Raw genomic sequence first — 20,401 nt, 5'->3', positions numbered from 1 at the left:
TCCAGCTTCCTGTTTTCACAGCGTGCCTGTAGGGACACTCCCCTCTCCTGTTTGTGGCTGGCGGGACACACAAACTGAACCCGGGTCTCCCCCGATCTGAATCCAACACCCTAAACCCAGAAGTGGGGGAGCGGGCGGGCTCCCTTACGATACGATAATCTTTATTGTCATTGTCCCATACAGAACAACGAAATCGAAAAATCTACACCAGACATTCAAAAACCAACAAGCCAGCTGTCCCAGCCTGGTTAGCCCCTAAAAACTCTGATACCCCATAACTGAATACAATATACTCACATAGAGACTACAGTGGTACCTCGAGTTACATACGCTTCAGGTAACATACGATTCAGGTTACAGACTCTGCTAACCCAGAAATAATACCTCGGGTTAAGAACTTTGCTTCAGGATGAGAACAGAAATCATGCTCCTGTGGCGCAGTGGCAGCAGGAGACCCCATTAGCTAAAGTGGTGCTTCAGGTTAAGAACAGTTTCAGGTTAAGGACGGACCTCCGTAACGCATTAAGTACGTAACTAGAGGTACCACTGTACCTTACACTGCATTTAAAACCAAAATCGCATTTGAATAGAAAGTGTTTCTCAGGCGGCTAGTTCTAGTCTTTATAACCCTGTACAGTGGTACCTTGGGTTAAGTACTTAATTTGTTTCGGAGGTCCGTACTTAACCTGAAACTGTTCTTAACCTGAAGCACCACTTTAGCAAATGGGGCCTCCTGCTGCTGCCGCACCGCCGGAGCACGATTTCTGTTCTCATCCTGAAGCAAAGTTCTTAACCTGAAGCACTATTTCTGGGTTAGTGGAGTCTATAACCTGAAGCGTATGTAACCCAAGGTACCACTGTACCTTCTTCCAGAAGGCAGAAGCTGAAAGAGATCATTTCTGGGGTGCGCACTATCCTGCACTATCTCTGCAGCTTTCTTATGGCACCTGGAAGCATAGATTTGATCCAAGGTGGGAAAAGTGCACCCAATTATTCTCTCCGCAGTCTTTACAACCTTGGACAGCATTGTTTTCCCCTTGACCGTGCAGCTCCCAAACCACATACACAGACCATGAGTTAATGTTGTTGGGACTCCAACTCCCATCAGCCCCCTGCCAGCATGGACACTGGCCAGGGATGATGGGAGTTGGAGTCTTAACAACATCTGGAGCTTCTCTAACCACTGCACCGCACGGCCTACTTTCCCGGGCAGGTTTCTCCAGAAGTAAACCCTCGCCACCATCCCCGCGGGGCTTACGCGCGCTCGGAGCACTGCGCGCCGGAGTCCTCGCCCCCAGCCCCGCCACGCAGCTCCTCCTTCCTCCGCTTCCCTCCAAGAAGGAACCGGGCGGTCTCTTTAAGCGCCTTCTCCCGGGCCGATCCCACCCCTGCGCGCAGTCCCCGCCCAGGGAGAGGCAGCGGCGGCGGTTCCGCGCGGGCAGCGGGGGTCCCGGGCCAGGAGCGCCGCAGCCATGGCCGGGGCGCGCCCGGAGGTCCACGCGCTCCAGCTGGAGCCCCTGAAGGTCCCGGAGACCCTGATGAAAGGTAGCAAGTTCATCAAATGGGACGAGGTGAGTCTCGGAGGGCGGGACGAGCCCACATCTCCCCCTTCCTTGCGTTGCAAACTTTTCTTGCAAAATAGCCACCCTCCCTTCTGCAGGCTTGCTTTGATCTTAAGAGAGGATCCCCTTTTCAGTGGGGGGGTGGGTGCGTGGGCCACCCGAAGCCCCCGTTCCCTCACTTATCCCCTCGCTTCAGATTGTCGGTCTGTTCTGCGCAACAGTCTGTTTCCATGCCCGTGTACCCCATTGGTTTACTTTTGGGGGAACCCCCTGACTTCCAAAAGTAAAGATTTGGTAGTTTGCCCATTTCCCCTGCTTTCCCCCTTCTCTTATTCTGCTGCTGCCTCTGGGTTTTTTTGTGGGGTGGTGGATCCTTTCTGGGAAGCGATCTTGTCCCCTGTCTGTATCTTTACACCCCACTGTTTTATTTACTGGGGGTTCACTTCTTGTAGAGAGAAATATATTATTCCTCTGTCCTCCTACACTTTAGACCTCCCTTTTGACTCCCTCTCTACATTACTCTCCGCCTCTTTCCCCCCTTATCTCCTATGACACTCCTAAATTCCATTCCTTTGCAAACTCCCCAATTCTTTACATTTGAGTTTTATTTTATTCATTTATTTTTTTGGCGGCTTTGTGCAAACTTTGTTGCAGAAACAAATCCCCCCCTCTTTTCACTTATCTGCAGCTCCCCCATGGTTTGCATAGGGATGCCCCTTCCCAAAGGAGAGAAAAAAGCTCTCTGTATTAAGTGGGGATCCCCCCCCCACTTCCTTGAAAGAGTATTTCCTTTCTCCATCAGTCTTGGGAAGCCCCCTTCCCAGTCCCTAATTCTGCTATTTATTTATTTTTGGCTTCTATTTCTTGACACACATACACTCAACCACAAGTCACAGCAGAGCAACAACCTGGGAAGGGGTTGGAGACAACACGGGGGTCCCCTCTGACTTGTTTGTTTCACCCCACCCTATCTCTTCCTTTAGTAGAGTCACTTTTCCTTGGAAAAGACCTTCTCGGTGGGCCCCCCAGCTGCCTTTTCCTCTCCTTGAAGCCCCCTTAGAGCATATCTCCAACACAGTCCTCCAACTTCCACTTCCAAACTTCAGCTTGACCCTCCCCTGTCCCCCTTGCCCCCAAGCGTGACCTCTCCAAGGCTCCCTTGCCCTGAGCTGTCAAGACACTGGGTGGAGTTGATGCCTTCGCCCTCCCACTCTTCCTGCTTTCTCTCTTTTTCTCCTGTTAGCCTGACTCTTTCTGGAGACAGACCCCTCCTTGCCTTTTTTCGCTTTTTCAGGAACTTTAACCTCCCTAAGTCTTCAAATCAAGATATCTTTTTGCCTTCCTTGCGCCGGAAGAATTTTTTTCTTTAAATGTGCAATGCGCTGGGTGGTATCTAGGGAGACAAGAAGCATTTCCGCCCCCCCCTCCTTCCAACATTTCCAACTTTTTCTCAGTGTTTGTAAAAAGAGGGAGGCTTTGTTGGACCCTCTGTTGAATGCCAGCCCCCTATCCCTGTCTCTCCCCCAGCCCACCCGCCCCCATTTAGTTTCCGGTGCATTTATACTCCCATGTGCCCCAAATGTCGATTTTGGTGTGTGTACATTTTATGAACATGAAGTGTTTTTTTATTATAAAAAAGAGGTTGTGTACTGTACTGCAATTCACATGGGCTCTCTATGGGACATGGGTGTTCTCTATAGGGGAATCTGCCCGCAAGGGGACTGGCTAAGCCTTTGGCGTGTGTGTATGCTCATGGGGTGCCCCAATGAGCCACTTAGACCCAAAATTGAAGCAAAGGCAGTCTCTGAAGCTCTATGAGTTTGGGACTGTCTTGGAGATGGGCAGATGGTGTCGGGTGTGGGGAGAGTTTATCATCTTCTTCTTCTTTGGTGATCACTTGTAGCCGAGTAAGATTGTCTTCCATAAACACGGTTTTAACAATGAGTCCATCAGTGACTGTGGAGGCCAATTCTGGATCCACACATCCTTCCACAGTGGGGACATTGGTTTCCAGGTGGGAGTTGATCACGGTGTGGATTTGCCAAGCGTTCCTTCCTCTTAGCACGTTTCTCCCTTGCGTCCTGAGTTCGAATGTCTTCAAAGCAGTGTATCTGAAGAAGTGTGCATGCACACGAAAGCTCATACCAAGAACTAACTTAGTTGGTCTTTAAGGTGCTACTGGAAGGAATTTTTTTATTTTGACTATGGCAGACCAACACGGCTACCTATCTACAATTCAGAGCCCATGACACCTTTGGTAAAGGCTGTTCTCCAACTGGAGCGCTCGCAGGCAAGTGTTTCCCAATTGTTGGTGTTTATACTACATTTTTAAAAATTTGCCTTGAGACAGTCTTTGAACCTCTTTTGTTGACCACCAGCATTATGCTTTCCATTTTTAAGTTTGGAATAGAGTATAGTTGCTTTGGAAGAACTGGAAGGGAGGGAGAGGCCGAGGCCCTTGGTGGAAGAGTGAGGTTAAAAACCAATAAATATTATATGTGGAACCTAGAATGAGTAGATGGGTGGTATTTGAATTGTGGGGATGGATTTGGCAGATCAGCCTGAATGGGGCTTTGGGTGTTTACAGCGAAGGGACCCACTGGATCACTTCAGTGGGGCCCAGTGATTGTGGGGCAGAAATAAGAAATCCTTGATTATTTCCTCCATTCCCTTGGGGCCTTGGTTACTGGGGGGCAGGAACAAGCTTCTTCTGACTTCTGCCCCCCCTTACTTTTCCTCCTTCGGCCCTGCTGGGGGTTTCACAATCTAAGCACTATGACAACAGACCTCTTAGCCTTCCTTCCTTTTGCTCTATCCAACCCCAAAAAAGGAAGCCCAGAGCCTTAGGCAAGAAAAAAAAGACATACAAGCTAGATCAATGGGCCTGGGCCCCTCTCATTGATCAAAGGGGATTTTTGTGTCAGGGAGAGGGGGGGGAGATAGTGGGGGGCAGGCAATCACCCCTTAGTAGAGAAGATTCAGGACTTAAGGGAAGGAATTCAGGACTTGTCCTGATTGAAACTGTTAAGGAAAAATGCTAAGGGAAGCTCCAGTACACGCAAAGTGACATTTTCTCTTTGTGCACATGTGTGTGTGTTTTGTATACACACCCCAGACTCCTGTGTCAAAATATTACGGGGAGGGTGAGCATGGATGGGGCAGTCTGTCTCCTTCTGCCAGAGGAAAACTGGGTGAAAGTTTGGTGTTAACAAGAAATCTCTGACACTGGTTTGTGGTTTGTGTGTAAACACGCTCACAGTTTTGTGTCTTATCTGTGGGTGTTCACTCTGGGGTGGGGAAGGGTGAAGTTCCCTCCTGGTGAGGAACCATATTCTCAGTTTTCTTTTCTTTTTTCCAAAGAGTCAGGTTTTTAGCATTCATAGAACCTGAGATAGGAGGCAAAATATATTTTCATTTTGGGGCGAGGAATCTTCCTGCTTTCATTGTTTTATTCCTCCTTGCTGGAAAAATTCCTGCAAACACCCACAATCTCACCCAGTCTCTGCTCCCCGCCCAGAAGATCTCTTCTAAAATGTGGCCAATTCATCGAGCGTGTGGGGTGGGGTATGTGGGCCTAGTGATTTGTGGCATCCTGTGCCAGGCCACATTGGTGCTGGGAGGGTGGCAGGCTTTTTGGAGGCAAGACGTGTCAAATGGGCCTGGTTTGAGAGAGGTGCATGCATGTGCATGTGTGATATAATCTGGGGGTGAGGGAAAGCAAGGGATTTTGCAACCCTCAACTGTCCATATTTATTCTATGCCCCGCACTCTGATTGTTTGCTACTTTCTCTCCCCGCCTTTTTTTTAACCCAACGATGTGAATCTAATGACTATTTGCACAGCCTGAGGAAACATGTTTCTGAGGTGTCTGCCAAATGACACCCCCCAATGGCCCTCTTTTCCCCCCCTCCTTTCGCCTCAGAAATGCTTCTCAAACAGCTGTGAGGACAAATCCTCTCTCTGGGGAATCCTGTTTCTTGCCTGGAATGGTCGAAGATGGAGAGCTCATCTGCCCAGCCAACATTGCAAACAACATGGGGAAACAAGGAATACTTTCCCTTCTTCCCTCCCCTGTCTGGTTCTGATCTTAATTCTCCTCATTCTCCAGTATCCCAGCCCAGATCTGCGGGGCCAGAATGTCAAGCAGCAAATTGCGCCTAATTTCCCCCTTCCCATCCGTTTCCTTTCAAAACAGCTCTCAAAAACGGATAATTTCCCAGGTTAGTTAATTTCCCTGGGGGGGGGGGAGAGTGGTAGCAATTGCCTCAATCTCTCTTTGCTCTTTGTCAGCTGAGCCTGCCTTAAGGGCTATTGTGAGGATAAAATGGGGGGGGGGGAGCACATGTCTATGTTGTGGAGGGAATCTCCATGTTTGCTAAGAAAGAGGAAGAGAGTCATTCTCCTTAGAGTAGAGCCATTGAAATTAATGGTCCCCAGTTAATCATGTGGATTGAGTTTAGTGGGTCTACTCTGAATAGGAGTAACATATTGGAGACAACCTGTAGTTTAATAGAATCATAGAATAGTAGAGTTGGATAGGACAATGGCAGTAATCTAGTCCAACTTCTGCAATGCAGGATTCTTTTGCCCAACATGGGATTCGAACCCACGACCTTGACTTCAAGAGTCTCTTGCTCTCCTGATTGACATATCCTGAGGGGTGCAACAGGTTCATACAGATGGGTGGCTTCACTGGGGCTTGTAGGATTAGACAGGGCAATCTGAATGGGGTTTTGTGTGCTTCCACTTTCCAGCAAATGAAGAGCTCATCTGGAGGTACCCCTCATTCTTCCTCCTGCATTATCCTGATATCAGGGTGCCCTTTGCTTCTCTTAAGTACCCTTGAAATCGCTGCTGGCATGCGATGGCGATATTGACATTTAAACGTTTTGGGTTATTGGGGGGGGGGGATGCCTTGTGTTTTGCCTTTCCACCCTCTATTTCTCCTCACCCTGCCCCAGAAATATCAATGTGTGAGCATTAGATACGATCCCTGACTGACTTAGCCTCCGCCCAGGTTCTCATTTTTACAGCGGTTTCCTTATCATAAGTGGGAGAGCCTGGAACAATGATTCCCGTTCAATGTTCCCACGGAGATAACAGTCCAGAGGGCAGCTGATGAGGGAAGGGCTCTCTGTGGGGGTGGGTGATGTAAGATTTGCAGGACGGGGGCATTCTGTTACAGAGCTGCTTGGAAATGGCCCCCGCTCTGGAGTCCTTTGCAGTGTCCGGAACCAGCTCCCGGCCTCCAGTGCCCACCCCCATTTCCTTTTCATCTCCAGACAGAGTTTCAGGGTCTCTGGGTATTTAGCGTGCTGACCAATGGGAGTGCATATGGTCTCTATTAAAATTCCTGTCTTGTGAGCTCCCCCGCCACCCCACTAATAGAGGGCCTAAGGGGGATTCCCACAGCCCTGTGATGCCATGGATGGGGGGGTGAGTTTGAGAGGGTGCACTGAGAACAGCCAAATCCTTTCAGATGACAAAGGCAAAGTGTGTGGGGGGGGGTTAGGAACTTCATAGTTGCTTCTGTGTAGTGTGGAGCGCAATGCAGTGAAATAAAATCTTTGACAGGGAAAATAGGATTTTGTGTGCATTCTAATTTTAATCAAATCTTTGCAAGCTGGCACAGCAAAATGCAGGTTATCCTGTTTGTATTTACACAGTTGGGCCACATTCGTACTGTATATTTAACACACATTTTTGGCCTGCAGGATTATTGGGAACTGTAGCTGGCTAAGGGTGCTAAGAACCATAGCTCTGTGAGAGGTGAAATACAGTTCCCAGGATTATTGGGGGTGGGGGAGGGTGGGCTTTAAATGTATGGTGTGTAAGCAGTCTTTAAAAAATGGAGGAGGCTTGGTGGTGTGTGTGTGTGGAACCTTGATTCAATATGTTTTTATTAGATTATCATTCTACCCTGCAAAGAGCTCAGAGCATATACAGGGTTGGGTTTTTTCTCCCTTTACCACTTTATTATTGCAAGAACCCTGTGAGGTAGATTAAGTCAAATCTCCCACTGAACTTCATGGCTGAGTAGCGGGATTTGAATCCAGGGCTCGAGGTTTATGAGTCAGTGCGTCTGCCCAAGACTTATTTAAGAACTCAAATGTGAAATTGCTGGTCTAACAAAAATAATGTTTTTTACTGGATGATTAGGGCATAGCTGAGCACGACACTATTTTTTTGAAAAGGGATGCAGAAATGATGCCTCTTAGCTTAATGTCTGTCCCATGAGAATTGGTAGAAAGCATGATTAAAGCTAGAATGATAAAGAATGTTGAACGATAAGCCTTGCTGAGGAAGAATCAGCACGGCTTTTGCAAAGAGAAAGCCATTCTTGGCAACCTTCTACTAACTTCCCTAGATTTCCAAAAACCTTTTGACAGAATCTCTGGCCAAAGAATTTTTAGTAAACTTTTGTGCATTGCCTTAATGGATTGTTATTTGCTTAAAGAATAAATTGTAGGGCTAAGTATACATTTCTCACGGTCGTGGGGAGGGAGCTGGGTCTGTATTGCTTGGGTCTGGTGCTGTTTAACATTCATAAGTGATCTTGAGTCAGGGGTGAGCAGTGAGCTAGCCAAGTTTGTGAGTGACAGCAAACTATTCAGGATGGTGACAATCTGAGCAGACTACAAATATCTCCACTGGACGAACAGCCAACAAAAACGGCAATTGGGGTTTAGTGTAAGTAAGCGTAAAGGGTTTCATATATAAACATATAAACCGGTTTGTTCTGAACTGGTAGAGGCTAACTAGAAAAGGGAGATCCTGGGGTTGTGCTGAATAACTCTATGAAAACATCAACCTGCTTTGTGTGTCAGTGCCAACAAGGAGAGATTCCTTGCTGGAGATTCTTAGGCAAGCTATCTGAAAGCAGACCTGCCAGTTTCGTAAAGCTTCCCAATAAATATATGGCGCAAGACTGTTTGAATACTATGTATGGTTCTGACTAACCAGTCTCAAAAAAGGATATCACAGAGCTGCAGAAAGTAGCAGAGAGTGCAGTTGAAATGATCAGCGGGGCTGAAGCAACTCCTCTATATTAGGAAAGTTCGAGAGATGTTTGAACTTTTTAGCTTAGAACTTCAGCTGTAAGCTTCCAGACGGGCTCCCAACTTCCGTCAGCCCCAGTCAGCGTAGCTAACGCCCAGGGATGATAAGAGGGGTCTTATCAACATCTGGAAGGCTACAGGTTTCCTAATCTAGTCTAGGGAGACATAATCGACGTAATTAAGACTTATAACGTTATACATGGTGTGAAGAAAGTGAGTGAGAGAGAGAGAGGTCCCTCTGCTTTCCCTCAGAACTGTGGGTTGTGTAAGGAAGTTGAATGAGCAAAGGCGAAAGGAAGTGTTTCTTCACATAGGTCACATTCACACCATACATGTAGAGCACATGGCTTCCCCCAAAGCATCCTGGGAACTGTCATTTGTTAAGGGGGGTGGGAATTATAGCTCTCTGAGGGGCAACCTACAGTTCCCAGGGTTCTCTGGGGGAAGACATGACTGCTTAAGCCTCAAGTGGTATAATTGGGCTTTCAATGTATGGTGGTGTGGATACAGGAGTGGTGCATCGTTAACCTATGGAATTAGCTGCTGCAGGATACTGTGATGGCCAGTAGCTAAGGGGGATTTATTTATTTGTTGTTTGTTTATAGAATTCATATCCCCCACCCCGGGAACTTAAATAAATTGATGTTGGAGGGAAAGCCTGATGGCGAGGTACCTGCTACTTTGGTTTCCCACAATGCCATGCTACACATTTACAATGGCAGCTGCCTGCCTCACAGTGGATCAGGGGAAGCCAGCACAATGCTCTCTTAGAGGTTGCTGGACTCAAACTCCCATCAGCCCCGCTCAGTTTGGCCTACAGTTAGGGGATAATGTTGTCGTTCAACAACTAAATTGGAGGGCACTACATCCGCTACCCCTGTGGTGCGTGGTATCCAACTAAGTCCTACTCGGAGAAGACCCATTGGAATGAATGGACTTGAGCTTAGTCATGGTTATTGATTTCAGTGGCTCTACTCTGAGGAGGGCTAACATGGATACAGCCCAAGACAAATTGTAAACTAGAGGAGGAGGGGGGCAGAGGGGGTCCAGCTGGCGCTAGGGGGCTCTTGGCAGCTGCCAGAAAATGCCTGGTGCTGACGCCAAGCCTGATTCACTCCACTTTTCCCAGGCCGCTTTACTTTCCTGTGCAAGTCTTAGGGGGTGTCCTTTGGAGCGTTCCTGCTTTGAAAGCCGTCGGATCTGGGCGTGGGCTCTTTCCTGCTGTTTGGCTGGAGACCTGAGCTTATTGTGCAGATCCTAATGAACCCTATTAAGTGTTTTTGCAGATGAGTGGTAGGCTCGTTCTCCTCCATTTCCTAAGCTGTCCCTTACACACCTCCGCTTCCGAGGCTAATTTCAGGTATTGAGTGGGGATGTGAGCTGTGTGTTGATAAAAGGTATTCAAAGGACTGAGGGCAAGTGGGGGTGAGGATGGAGTCCCTAAAGAGCTTGGATGATGGTAGTGAGAGAACCTTTCCCCCCCAAGCTGGGTGGGTCTAAGTTAAAGACTGAAAGATTTACAGGCTGAATTTAATAGTCACAAGCGGGGCCTACGATAACATGTCACAGTAAAATGTTTGGGAAAGGCCATACCTCAGTGGTAGAGCATTTTCCTTGCATGCCAACGGTCTCGGGTGAAATCCCTGGCATCTTCAGGTAGGGCTGGGAGAGTCCCTTGTCTGAAATCTCAGAGAGCTGTTTCCACTCTGTGCTAGACAGACCCAGTGGAATGACTCTGCCTGAGGCAGCTGCCTATGTTCCTATTTAAAACGGCCGTTTGTTGAGAACCATGAGGACTAGAATCTCTGTTTTTAGGGGAGCAACCATAGTTTGGCTGTTGAGCACCTGAATTCCATGCACAAGGTCCCAGGTTCAGTCCTGGGTATGGCTGGCAAAGACCCCTTGCCTGAAAAACCTGGAGAGATGCTTCCAGTCAGTGTGAGGACAATACTGAGCTTGATAGACCAGCCATCTGACTTAGTATAAGGCAGCTTCAAACGTACCTATTGTGGGTTTCTCTTGCTAGGCAGCCTCCAGGTCTGGTTTTCTCTTCTCCCACCCCCTGAAGTCAGTCGCTATTCTGTGGCCACTGAACATGGCCAGTCATCACTAAGATGTTTGGGGGCTTTCCATCTCTAGGTGTGTTTGTGTCTATAAGGATTATTTTGTACTTCAGCACACCACAGGGTTTCCTCAAGCCTGCTGGTGACCTCTGCCTTTTTCAAAAACACACACATTTTATTGGTTTTTCAGACAGAAACAGAATTAACGAATTAACATCAACAAATGAAACTCCCTCCCAGCCTCGCCACTCAAATGCCATAGTGGGAAGCCTGCTAGCAAGGCCTGGGTTCAACAGCACTTTCCCCACTTGGGATTTCCAGAAGTCGGTGTTCAGAGACATACTGCCTCTGACAATGAATGCAACAAAGGCAGAACATTCCCTTAGCCTTCATTAATTTGTATAATAATAATAATAATAATAATAATTTATTTGTAGCCCACCCATCTGACTGGGTTGCCTAGTCACTCTAGGTGGCTTCCAACAGAATATAAAAATACAGTGGTACCTCGGTTTACGAACTTAATCTGTTCTGGAAGTCCGTTCTTAAACCAAAACTGTTCTTAAACTGAGGTGTGCCTTCCTTAATGAGGCCTCCTGCCGCCGGTGTCTGATCAGACTGTTCTTAAACCGAGGTACCACTGTATAACGAGACATCAAATATTAAAACCTTCCCAATACAGGACTGCCTTCAGATGTCTCTGGAAAGTCATAGGTATAGTTGTTTATCTCTTTGACATCTGACTGACAGGCATTCCACAGGATGGTTTCTTGTAGCTTCAAGTCTCACAATGAGGAAACTGTTTAAATCCCCCTTTAAAGCCTACTTGAGTTGTTTGCCATCATTACCTCAGGTGGGAGCAAATTCCATAATTTTAACTTTGCGCTATGTGAAGAAATGAGAAATTTTTTTCCTTGTCCGCTTTCTCTACACTGTGCATTACTGTATACACCTCAATCATGTCTCCTTGCCTTTTTTTCTAAACTGAAAAGCCCCACATATAGTAACCTTTCCTTCACAGGGGAGTTGCTACACCCCCTGATCATTTTCTTATTTCCCAGGATTCTCTGGGAGGGACAACCAAAGAAATAAAGTTGTATAAAGACCTGTTTCAATTTAGGTTGCCCTTTCCTGAACCTGCCATATCCATTTTTTCAGGCGAGGTGACTGGAATGGAACCCCCAAATGTGGCTGTGCCATAGATTTGTATGATGGCACTATGAAACTGGCAATTTATATTTTCAGCTCCTTTCCTAATGAGTCCTAGCATGGAATTTGCCTTTTTCACAGCTGCTGCACACTGGGCACTACCGTGAGAGGCAGGGCCTCCAACTCCTAGGGACCGAGCCCTTTTGGGGCCCCCAATATTTTGGGGGAGAGGGCTGGACCCCCCCCCCATGTTCAAAGGAGGCAGAGGAGGCCAAGTGTGGAGCTGAGCATGACCCAGATTCTGTGGCCGGCTCCTTCTCCTCCTCCTGCCACAGAGGGGAAGGAGTGGGGAAGCAGACTGCAGCCAGCGGCGGCAGGCAGCAGCAGTAGGAGATGGAGCTGCCGGCCATTGAACCTGTGCTGCCACTGCGTTTGGCTCTGCCACTGGCTCCTCCCGACATCTCAACGCCATGTGCGTGACATCGGCGCCCCCCTTCTCCCTCGGAAGTTGGTGTCTCAGAGGGCTTGGGCCTCTTACAAAAACTGCTAAGGCCTCGACCATTCCCAAGATTCCTTGGGGCATGAAATCTTACGCTTGTCTAAAACTGCTCTACAGGTAGATACTTCATGATTCCAACTCAAATTGTTTTGGAATGGAGTTACCCATGGCAGAGAGAGTCAGTGGGGATCATATTGGTAGGGTTTGTGCCTTACTCCCCTCTGACACAGATCCTGTGCCTGTAACAGTTGCAACAACGGGCAGGTGTTCAGCATCTGCACCCCTGTGCCAGGAAAAGCTACACATGTTGAATTTCTGCCTCTTTCTGACTGTAAGAGCCATTTGACGGTGGAAAGAACTCCATCAGAAAGTGGTGGACCCTCTTTCATTGGAGGTTTCCAAACAGAGCTTGGATGGCCATCTGTCAGGGATTCCTCAGCTGTGATTCCTGCATTGCTGGGGGGGGGGGTGGACTAGATGACCCTTGGCGTCCCTTCCAGCTCTTTAATTATATGACTCTATATCAGGCTTTCATTGGGACAGCCTCTGCTCTGTGGAATAGCATTCCTCTTGAGGCACTTTCTGCACTTTCCGGAAACAATTGAAGTAATTTTTGTTGCGGCTGGCTTTCCCAGCTGAATAAATGGATCTTAGACACGGCAATTTTGTATGGTTTTAGTTTTTATTTAAAAAAACCAAAACCCGCATCTGCTGTTTGCATGCTTTTTAAAAAATTGTACGTCGCTTTGCAATGATTGTTTAGAAGGCAATTAATGAATCAATGATCATTTAAAGATGACTAAATTGAGAAAGCTGGAGAGAAAAGTTTTCAACCACCACTGAAAACTGTGCAGTGTTGGGGCTTGCCTGACTTCTAAGGGAAGAGAATTCCAGAGAACTGGGAGTGCAAGGCACATATTCGAGTCGCAACATGCTTTCTTGTAAGGGTGTGTGGCACCATCAGCAGATCTTAAGAACGTTAGGAACTCCTCTGAAGGTGGTTCAGAAACTTCAGCTGGTGCAGAATTCAGTGGCCAGGTTGCTCACCGGAGGAAGACGGTTTGAGCATATTACACTGATCCTGGTCCGGCTACACTGGATACCAATTAGTTTCCGGGCCCAATTCAAAGTGCTCGTTTTGAGCTATAAAGCCTTAAACGGCTCAGGACCGCAATACCTTAAGGGCCACCTTTTTCCATATGAACCTACCCGGACTCTGAGATCATCTTCGGAGGCCCTTCTTCGTGTGCCGCCTCCTAGAGAGGTCCGGAGAGTGGCAACACAAGAACACGCCTTCTCTGCAGTGGCCCCCCATCTGTGGAATGCTCTCCCCAGGGAAGTTCGCCTGGTGCCTTCATTATACACCCTTAGGCACCAGGCAAAAACATTCCTTTTTAACCAGGCGTTTGGTTGATCTGATTAACATCCTATGCCCTTTTAAAATGTGGCTTTTTTGTGTGTGGGAGGGAGCTATTGGGTTGTTCTAATTTTTATTTTGTATTTTGTGGTTTTGTATTTTGATTTTATTCTGTGAACTGCCCTGAGACCCCCAGGTATAGGGCGGTATTTAAATTCAAAGAAGAAGAAGAGGAGGAGGAGGAGGAGGAACCTGGCTGCTGGATCAGACCAAAGGCTTCTGTAGCGCAGAATCCTCTTCCCTCGCAGTGGCCAGCCAGATGTCCCTATGGGACGCCCTAAAGTGCAGCATACTCGCCTCATGTGGTTCTCAGCAGCTGGTATTCAGGGGCCTAGTGCCTCCGACAATGAACATCTTTACCTGACTGGGGTGGAGTGTAGTGGGTGAGGCAGTTTGCTTCAGATCCATATAGGTAAAGGTAGTCAAATTCTGAATCCAGCTCAGAAGCAAATTGGCAGCCACTGCAACACTTTCAGCAGAGGCATTATCTGTGGGTTACCCCCAAAAGCAACTGCCCTCGCTGTACAGGCAACTACCAGTTTATGTGGCGGTTATGTTCTAAGGCATTGCGCATCTACATGAAATCGCCTGTATTTGAAGCGCCATTGGAAAAGCCTGCAGACACCTTCTAAACCTCTGGAAACTGTTGAAACGCCCTTTAAAAAACAGCAGCACTCCCTCCAAACCTACTTGCTCAAACTCCCAACTCTCCACAGGCCTCAACGGTCGGTGCAAAGGCTTGTGGGATAGCTAAGAGCTGGTTTTGTGCCTTTTTCGTCCCATTTTTGCCATTTTAAATGTCACTTCTGTGTTTGGCGCAATGCGTGTGTGCGCAGTCAGCATCCATTGGACACATGTAAATTAGCCGTTGCCTGTACAATTTTTTGGCACTTGCTAAAAGCCTTTTTTGTTCAAGAAAGCCTCCCCAGACATGTAGACATCTCTTTTACTACATCATCATCATTAGTTAATAATATGTATTTTTAAACCGTCTGTTTTTCAAAAAGTGGTTTAAGGTGAGCTTGTTTTTAATACTTGGTTTTTATCAGTGATTTTCATTGTATATTCATATTGTAGACAAGCTGCTTAGAGGTTTCGGTGATTAAGCAATATATAAAGGTAAAGGTAAAGGGACCCTGACTGTTAGGTCCAGTCGCGGACAACTTATGGGGTTGCCACGCTCATCTCGCATTACTAGCCGAGGGAGCTGGTGTACAGCTTCCAGGTCATGTGGCCAGCATGACTAAGCCACTTATGGCGAGCCAGAGCAGCGCACAGAAATGCTGTTTACCTTCCCACCGGAGCAGTACCTATTTATCTACTACGTTGACATGCTTTCGAACTGCTAGGTTGGCAGGAGCAGGGATTCTGTTAAATAAAATTAAATGAACTGCATGTTGGCCCTTTGACACTGGCTGTGGCTTCCGAGCTGAATTCAAGGGCAGCCCCAGGTAAAGCACATTACAGCAATCAGGCTTGAAGGTTATCAGTGTGTGGACCACTGTTGCCGAACTTCCATCCCTTACAAACCTAGTTGATCATTATGCCTTGCAAATGCCATCTCATCAGGAGGCCTATTCCACAGAATGTAGGAATTGGGCCTTTAGGGTTTTGGCACCTACCCATTGGAATTCTCTCCTGCTAAATATTAGGCAGGTGGTTTTGCTGGTGCCTTCTGAATACCTTCCTCATCCAACAAGCCTTTTATGTAAAGATCTTTCCCCGTTTGCGACTGTTTCTGAATTGTTTTAAAGACGATTCTCAAGATGTTAAAGTTGGAGGTTTTTTTTAATTGTCTGCCATCCTGGGGCCAGGTGGATTATATAAATTTCACAAGCAATAGGTTGCTGTTGTTTAAAAGTACTGCCTGATGGCTCCTGGCACACAGCTGGCAAATCTCCGAAGCTGGCAGTTGTGTACTGGATCTGTTCCTTGAGTGGGAGACCCCTGTGAGTTGCACAAAACAGAGGAGATCAACATATAATAAACAGTTTTGGGAAAGTTGTCATCTATGGCTTGGTGGAAGAGTATTGACTGTTCTCTCTCTCCTCCCCCCCCCCCCTCATTCCTAGGAACCAACAAGCCGGGCTCTGGTGACCTTACGGGTTGACCCTAAAGGATTTTTCCTCTACTGGACTGGCCCAAATATGGTAGATATATGACTCTGCTTTTAGAAGTCTTTCTGTTTGCCTCTCTCTTTCTCTCTCTCTCTCTCTCTCTCTCTCTCTCCCCCCCAGCCTCTTCAAACTGCATTTTTATTTATATGCATTTCGTTTTTTAAAAGTAAAGCTTCTTATCACTTGTGACGGGTGACCAAGCCCGGAAACTCTTGGGCGCTTATGAGCACGTCCTTTATCTTTTGAGGTTGGCGGCATTGCGAGGATGTGTGCATGTCTGTGTCTATCTGTGTGCACTCTGTACCTCCGAAGCACAGCCCTGCCCCCAAATCTTGAGAACTGTAGTCTGTCACTCACAGCAGCAGCAGCAGCAGCATTCCCAGCACTCGCAACAAAGTACAGTTCCCAGGATTCTTTGGGGAAAGCCAGGTCCGTATAGTAAAAGCTATGGTTTTCCCAGTAGTGATGTATGGAAGTGAAAGCTGGACCGTAAAGAAGGCTGATCGCCGAAGAATGGATGCTTTTGAATTATGGTGCTGGAGGAGACTCTTGAGAGTCCGATGGACTGCAAGAAGATCAAACCTCTCCATTCTTAAGGAAATCAGCCCTGAATGCTCACTGGAAGGACAGATTGTGAAGCTGAGGCTCCAATACTTTGGCCACCTCATGAGAAGAGAAGACTCCCTGGAAAAGACCCTGATGTTGGGAAAAGATGGAGGGCACAAGGAGAAGGGGACATCAGAGGACGAGATTTTTGGACAGTGTTCTCGAAGCTACCAGCATGAGTTTGACCAAACTGCGGGAGGCAGTGGAAGACAGGAGTGCCTGGCGTGCTCTGGTTCATGGGGTCACGAAGAGTCAGACACGACTAAACGACTAAACAACAACAACAACAAAGTGCTTTCGATGGGCTTGCATGTGGTTGCTTGCCTGTGACTTGGGGATGCCACTGGGTGGCTGGAGAGTGGAGTTCTCCAAGCGCCCCTTGCTGGAAGGTGTTGAAAATACAGGGCACCCGGCTTGTCCAGGGCCCTGCCTTTGGGGTTGCGTGCAGTTCACTGGCCCCAGGGGAAGGAGTGATTTGTGCAGAGGCCCAGGCTGTTCATTCCACTCTCTTGTCAATGCCTTTTGAGTCGTTAAGCTGGTTTGGCAAGAATTCTGGGGTGGGAGCCAAAGAGAGGGAGAGAGGCGGAAAGGGAGGGAGCGGGTTTTTAAAAATAAAAAAAACTGATTGAAACAGCGGCTGCTGCTCTCCTTCCTGTCCCAATTGCTTCCTTTGCTTTTCCGGCTTCGTAATGAATCTTCCGGAGACCTGCACCCCAAAACTTGGCCGTTGTACCTCAATACTTGTAACAGACAGTAAAGTTCATCGTGCATTGACATCAGTAGGGCACGTTGTGACTTGAGTGTGGCTTTTTCTGAAGTGGCCCTAACATTTTTCTCAAAAAGACTCCCAAACCTTCCCTGCAGTTTAATGGTGGAGTATACAATCGCCTCCCTGTAATCAGTGTTCGAAACTCCCATTGTTCTAGGCACATTTTGCGACACGGAATTTCATCAGCGCGAGCAGTTTCTGAGCTCTGGGGACGCAGTACTGCGTCTAAGATTTCACATTAAAACTGCAGAGTGGAAGGGAAAGAGGACCTTTTTCTGCCTCCCCACTTCAAGCTACTCTCTGAAGACTGGAGAAGAGACCCTCTTAAAGAGTATTAGGGGGCAAGCAGGGGAAGGACTAAACCATGTGAAAAATGAACATAACATTTTAGCAGCAAGCTTGTGTGTTCTTGTTATAAAAAAGCACATCTAGACATTCCATTGTTGCGCCCATAACCTAAGTTTAAGGTCCCATTTAGCTCCTAGCATTCATATCTCGATTTCTAACGCTGCCTGTAATCCTCCTAGCATCCTAACATCCCTGCCCGATAGTGCAGGAAGTGGCTGACCCACAGTTGTCAACCTTCCCTTTTTTTGCGGGAAATTCCCTTATTCCAGCACCATTTCCCGCTGCTTCCCGCTGTTATCCTGGTTTGTTAGATATCCCGTAGACTGTCCCTGGGACAGGTGAGGCTGCTGATCTCTTGTTTTCAAATCTGAAAGTTGACAGCTATGGGCTCACCTGTGCTCCATCCAATGATCTTCGTATCCAGATGTGAACCTGGGTCTCCGTGCTCTCAAGGTTCCATACATGCCATACATTTCAAGCACGTTTAAAGGGCTGGGTGTCCGCCACAGAAACTGCCCACAGAGTTATAATTCCTAGAGTGGGTTGCACAATCAACCCTTCTTTCCTTGAACACTGCGAACTGTAGCACTGTGAGGGGAGTTATAGAGTTTCCTAGCAACTCTCAGCACCCATAACAAATTCCCCAGGATTCTTTGGGGGGGGGCGAGGAGCCATGGCTATCAAAGAGGTATAATAGTGGGGATGTGGCAGATGGCTCTGGGAAGGCCACGAGCAGGACACTCCCAGCACTTGTGACTCCCAGCAACTGGCGTCCCAAGGCCTGCTATCTGCCTCCCACACTGGAAGCAGTATTTATAGCTATAGCCATCTCCATGAATTTGTCTAGTGCTGTTTTGAAACCATCTAAGTTGGTAGCCATAGAATTCTTGATTTAAAAGATAAGCCCCTCTATGGATGCATTTCCCTCTCTGCCGTGCTACAAGAGAAGCAATGGCAATGTCTTTCAAGGGTTTATGGCTCACATGGGATGCCTGAGCCCCAGGAGAAATTATCTCTCCCCCCCCCCACCTCCTGCACCCCCAGGTCCTTCCTCTTTGGATGAGCTCTCTTGATCCTGTCTTCCTACCCACTCCAACGCCTATAAGCAATTTCCTTTTGGTTGGAGGGAAGCCCTGTTTCCTGCCACCCCCCACCTCTCCTCCTCTTACTGCTACCACACAATTTCCCTGTGGTTAAAGCTCTTTTGCATCTGGCAGCCGCCCAGGACAAAACAGTTAGCTTAAGTAGCTATATATACAGCCCGAGCAGCTTGAATGGCAAAAAGGGAACTGAAGGGGGGGAGAAAAAGAGAGAGGCCGTGCCTAGCAGAATGGCTTGGAGAAAGGCGAGGAAGGGAAATCAAAGCACTCTGTTGTCTGTTGGGGGCGTGCAGGAAATGCCAGCTCGTCTGACCCCCCCCCCCCCGCCCCAGCGTTAGGACTACAGTATATGGGAGAAGGACTGTAGAATCTGCTTTGCATTCAGAAGGTTCCAGGTTCATTCCCCTGCATCTCCAAGCGGGGCTGGGAGAGCGTCATAGAATGGCAGAATCACAGAACTGTAGAGCTGGAAGGGACCTTAAGGGCCATCTAGTCCAACCCCCCTGCAATGCAGGAATCACAGATAATGAATCCCTGGCAGATGCCCACCCACACTCTGTTTAATAACCCCCAATGAAGGAGAGTATCACTTCCCTGCCTGAAATCCTGGAGAGTTTCTGCAAAGTCAGTGTATTTTATTTTATTTTATTTTATTTTATTTTATTTTACTTTACTTTATTTTTATATTTCACAACATTTATAGCACTTGATTGTAATAAAGCCTCTGAGTTATGACTTAAAATTAAAGGCAATAAAATAAAATAGAGAAAAGACAGTATATATAATACTATCCTCTAAATATTGTTAAAGCAAAAAGAGTTTAAAATGCATTTCAGTATCCTGCATGTTTGAATAGGCTTGCCTAAACAAAAACGTTTTAAGCAGGTGTTGAAAGGACAATAGCGAAAACACCTGCCTGGTGTCAATAGGCAGCGAGTTCCAAAGTGTAAGTGCTGCTGCCACACACAAAAGATTGATTTCTTACAACTGCAGAATGAGTATTACGTGGCACCTGTAGCAGTGCCAGTTTCACAGAAGGAAGCAGTCGAATGGGTATAATATATGGAGTAAGACGATCCTGCAAGTAAATGTTAAGGACTTTGTGCTAACAGCAACACCTTGAACTTGGCCCGGTAGTAAATGGGCAACCTGTGCAGATCTCTGAGCAGAGGTGTCATGTGATGACAAAGTCTCACTCTTGCCAGCAACCTTGCTGCAGCCTTCTTTACTTAACAGCAGCTTCCAGATCCAACACGAGCAAAGTCCCACGCAGAGTGTATTGCAGCAATCCAGACATGAAGTCACAACACGAATGAGGCTGACTTCACCCTAGGCTTCTGCAATGCTCTCTTCTCCCCTCCTACACAGCTTCCATTTTTGGTTAATCGTGGTTTGTCAGTTTACCCAGACCAACAAACTGTGGTTAGCGTCACCTAGGATTAAGTACAAATCACGCTCCCTTCACCATGAAGTGCTTTGCTTACTACTCATAGGTAATGTTAACCACAATTTCTAGTTTAGGCAACACAGCAAGCTATGCTTAACTAAAAGCCAAAGCTTCCATGCTCTTTTTTGACCATGTGGTAGGAGGACCTCGGATAGGGGAAGCCATGTGAGTTCAGGAGGAGGCTTTTAGAGACAATATGCCTCTAACGCCCATGACAGGAGGAGCTAGCAGTAAATCGCACCATACACATTCGAGTTAACTCTTTA

At 47.4% G+C, this 20,401-nt stretch overlaps 1 protein-coding gene across 2 annotated transcripts in view; it reads left to right on the top strand.

The window, feature by feature from the left end:
* Window positions 1–1,437: 1,437 nt before the first annotated feature.
* Window positions 1,438–20,401, top strand: part of PLCB3 (phospholipase C beta 3) — a 68,290-nt gene continuing 49,326 nt past the window's right edge. For both annotated transcript variants that reach the window (XM_082202071.1, XM_082202070.1), the window contains exons 1-2: window positions 1,438–1,571; window positions 15,821–15,898. In XM_082202071.1, coding sequence (XP_082058197.1) covers window positions 1,473–1,571; window positions 15,821–15,898 — 177 coding nt within the window. In that variant the 5' untranslated portion in view covers window positions 1,438–1,472. The remainder of the gene's footprint in view (window positions 1,572–15,820; window positions 15,899–20,401) is intronic.

Source organism: Podarcis vaucheri (genome assembly GCF_965113315.1).
Source record: "Podarcis vaucheri genome assembly, chromosome: 16".
NCBI lineage: Eukaryota > Metazoa > Chordata > Lepidosauria > Squamata > Lacertidae > Podarcis > Podarcis vaucheri.
The sequence above is the reverse complement of the archived record's forward strand: the minus strand, read 5'-3'. Positions and strand labels throughout refer to the sequence as shown.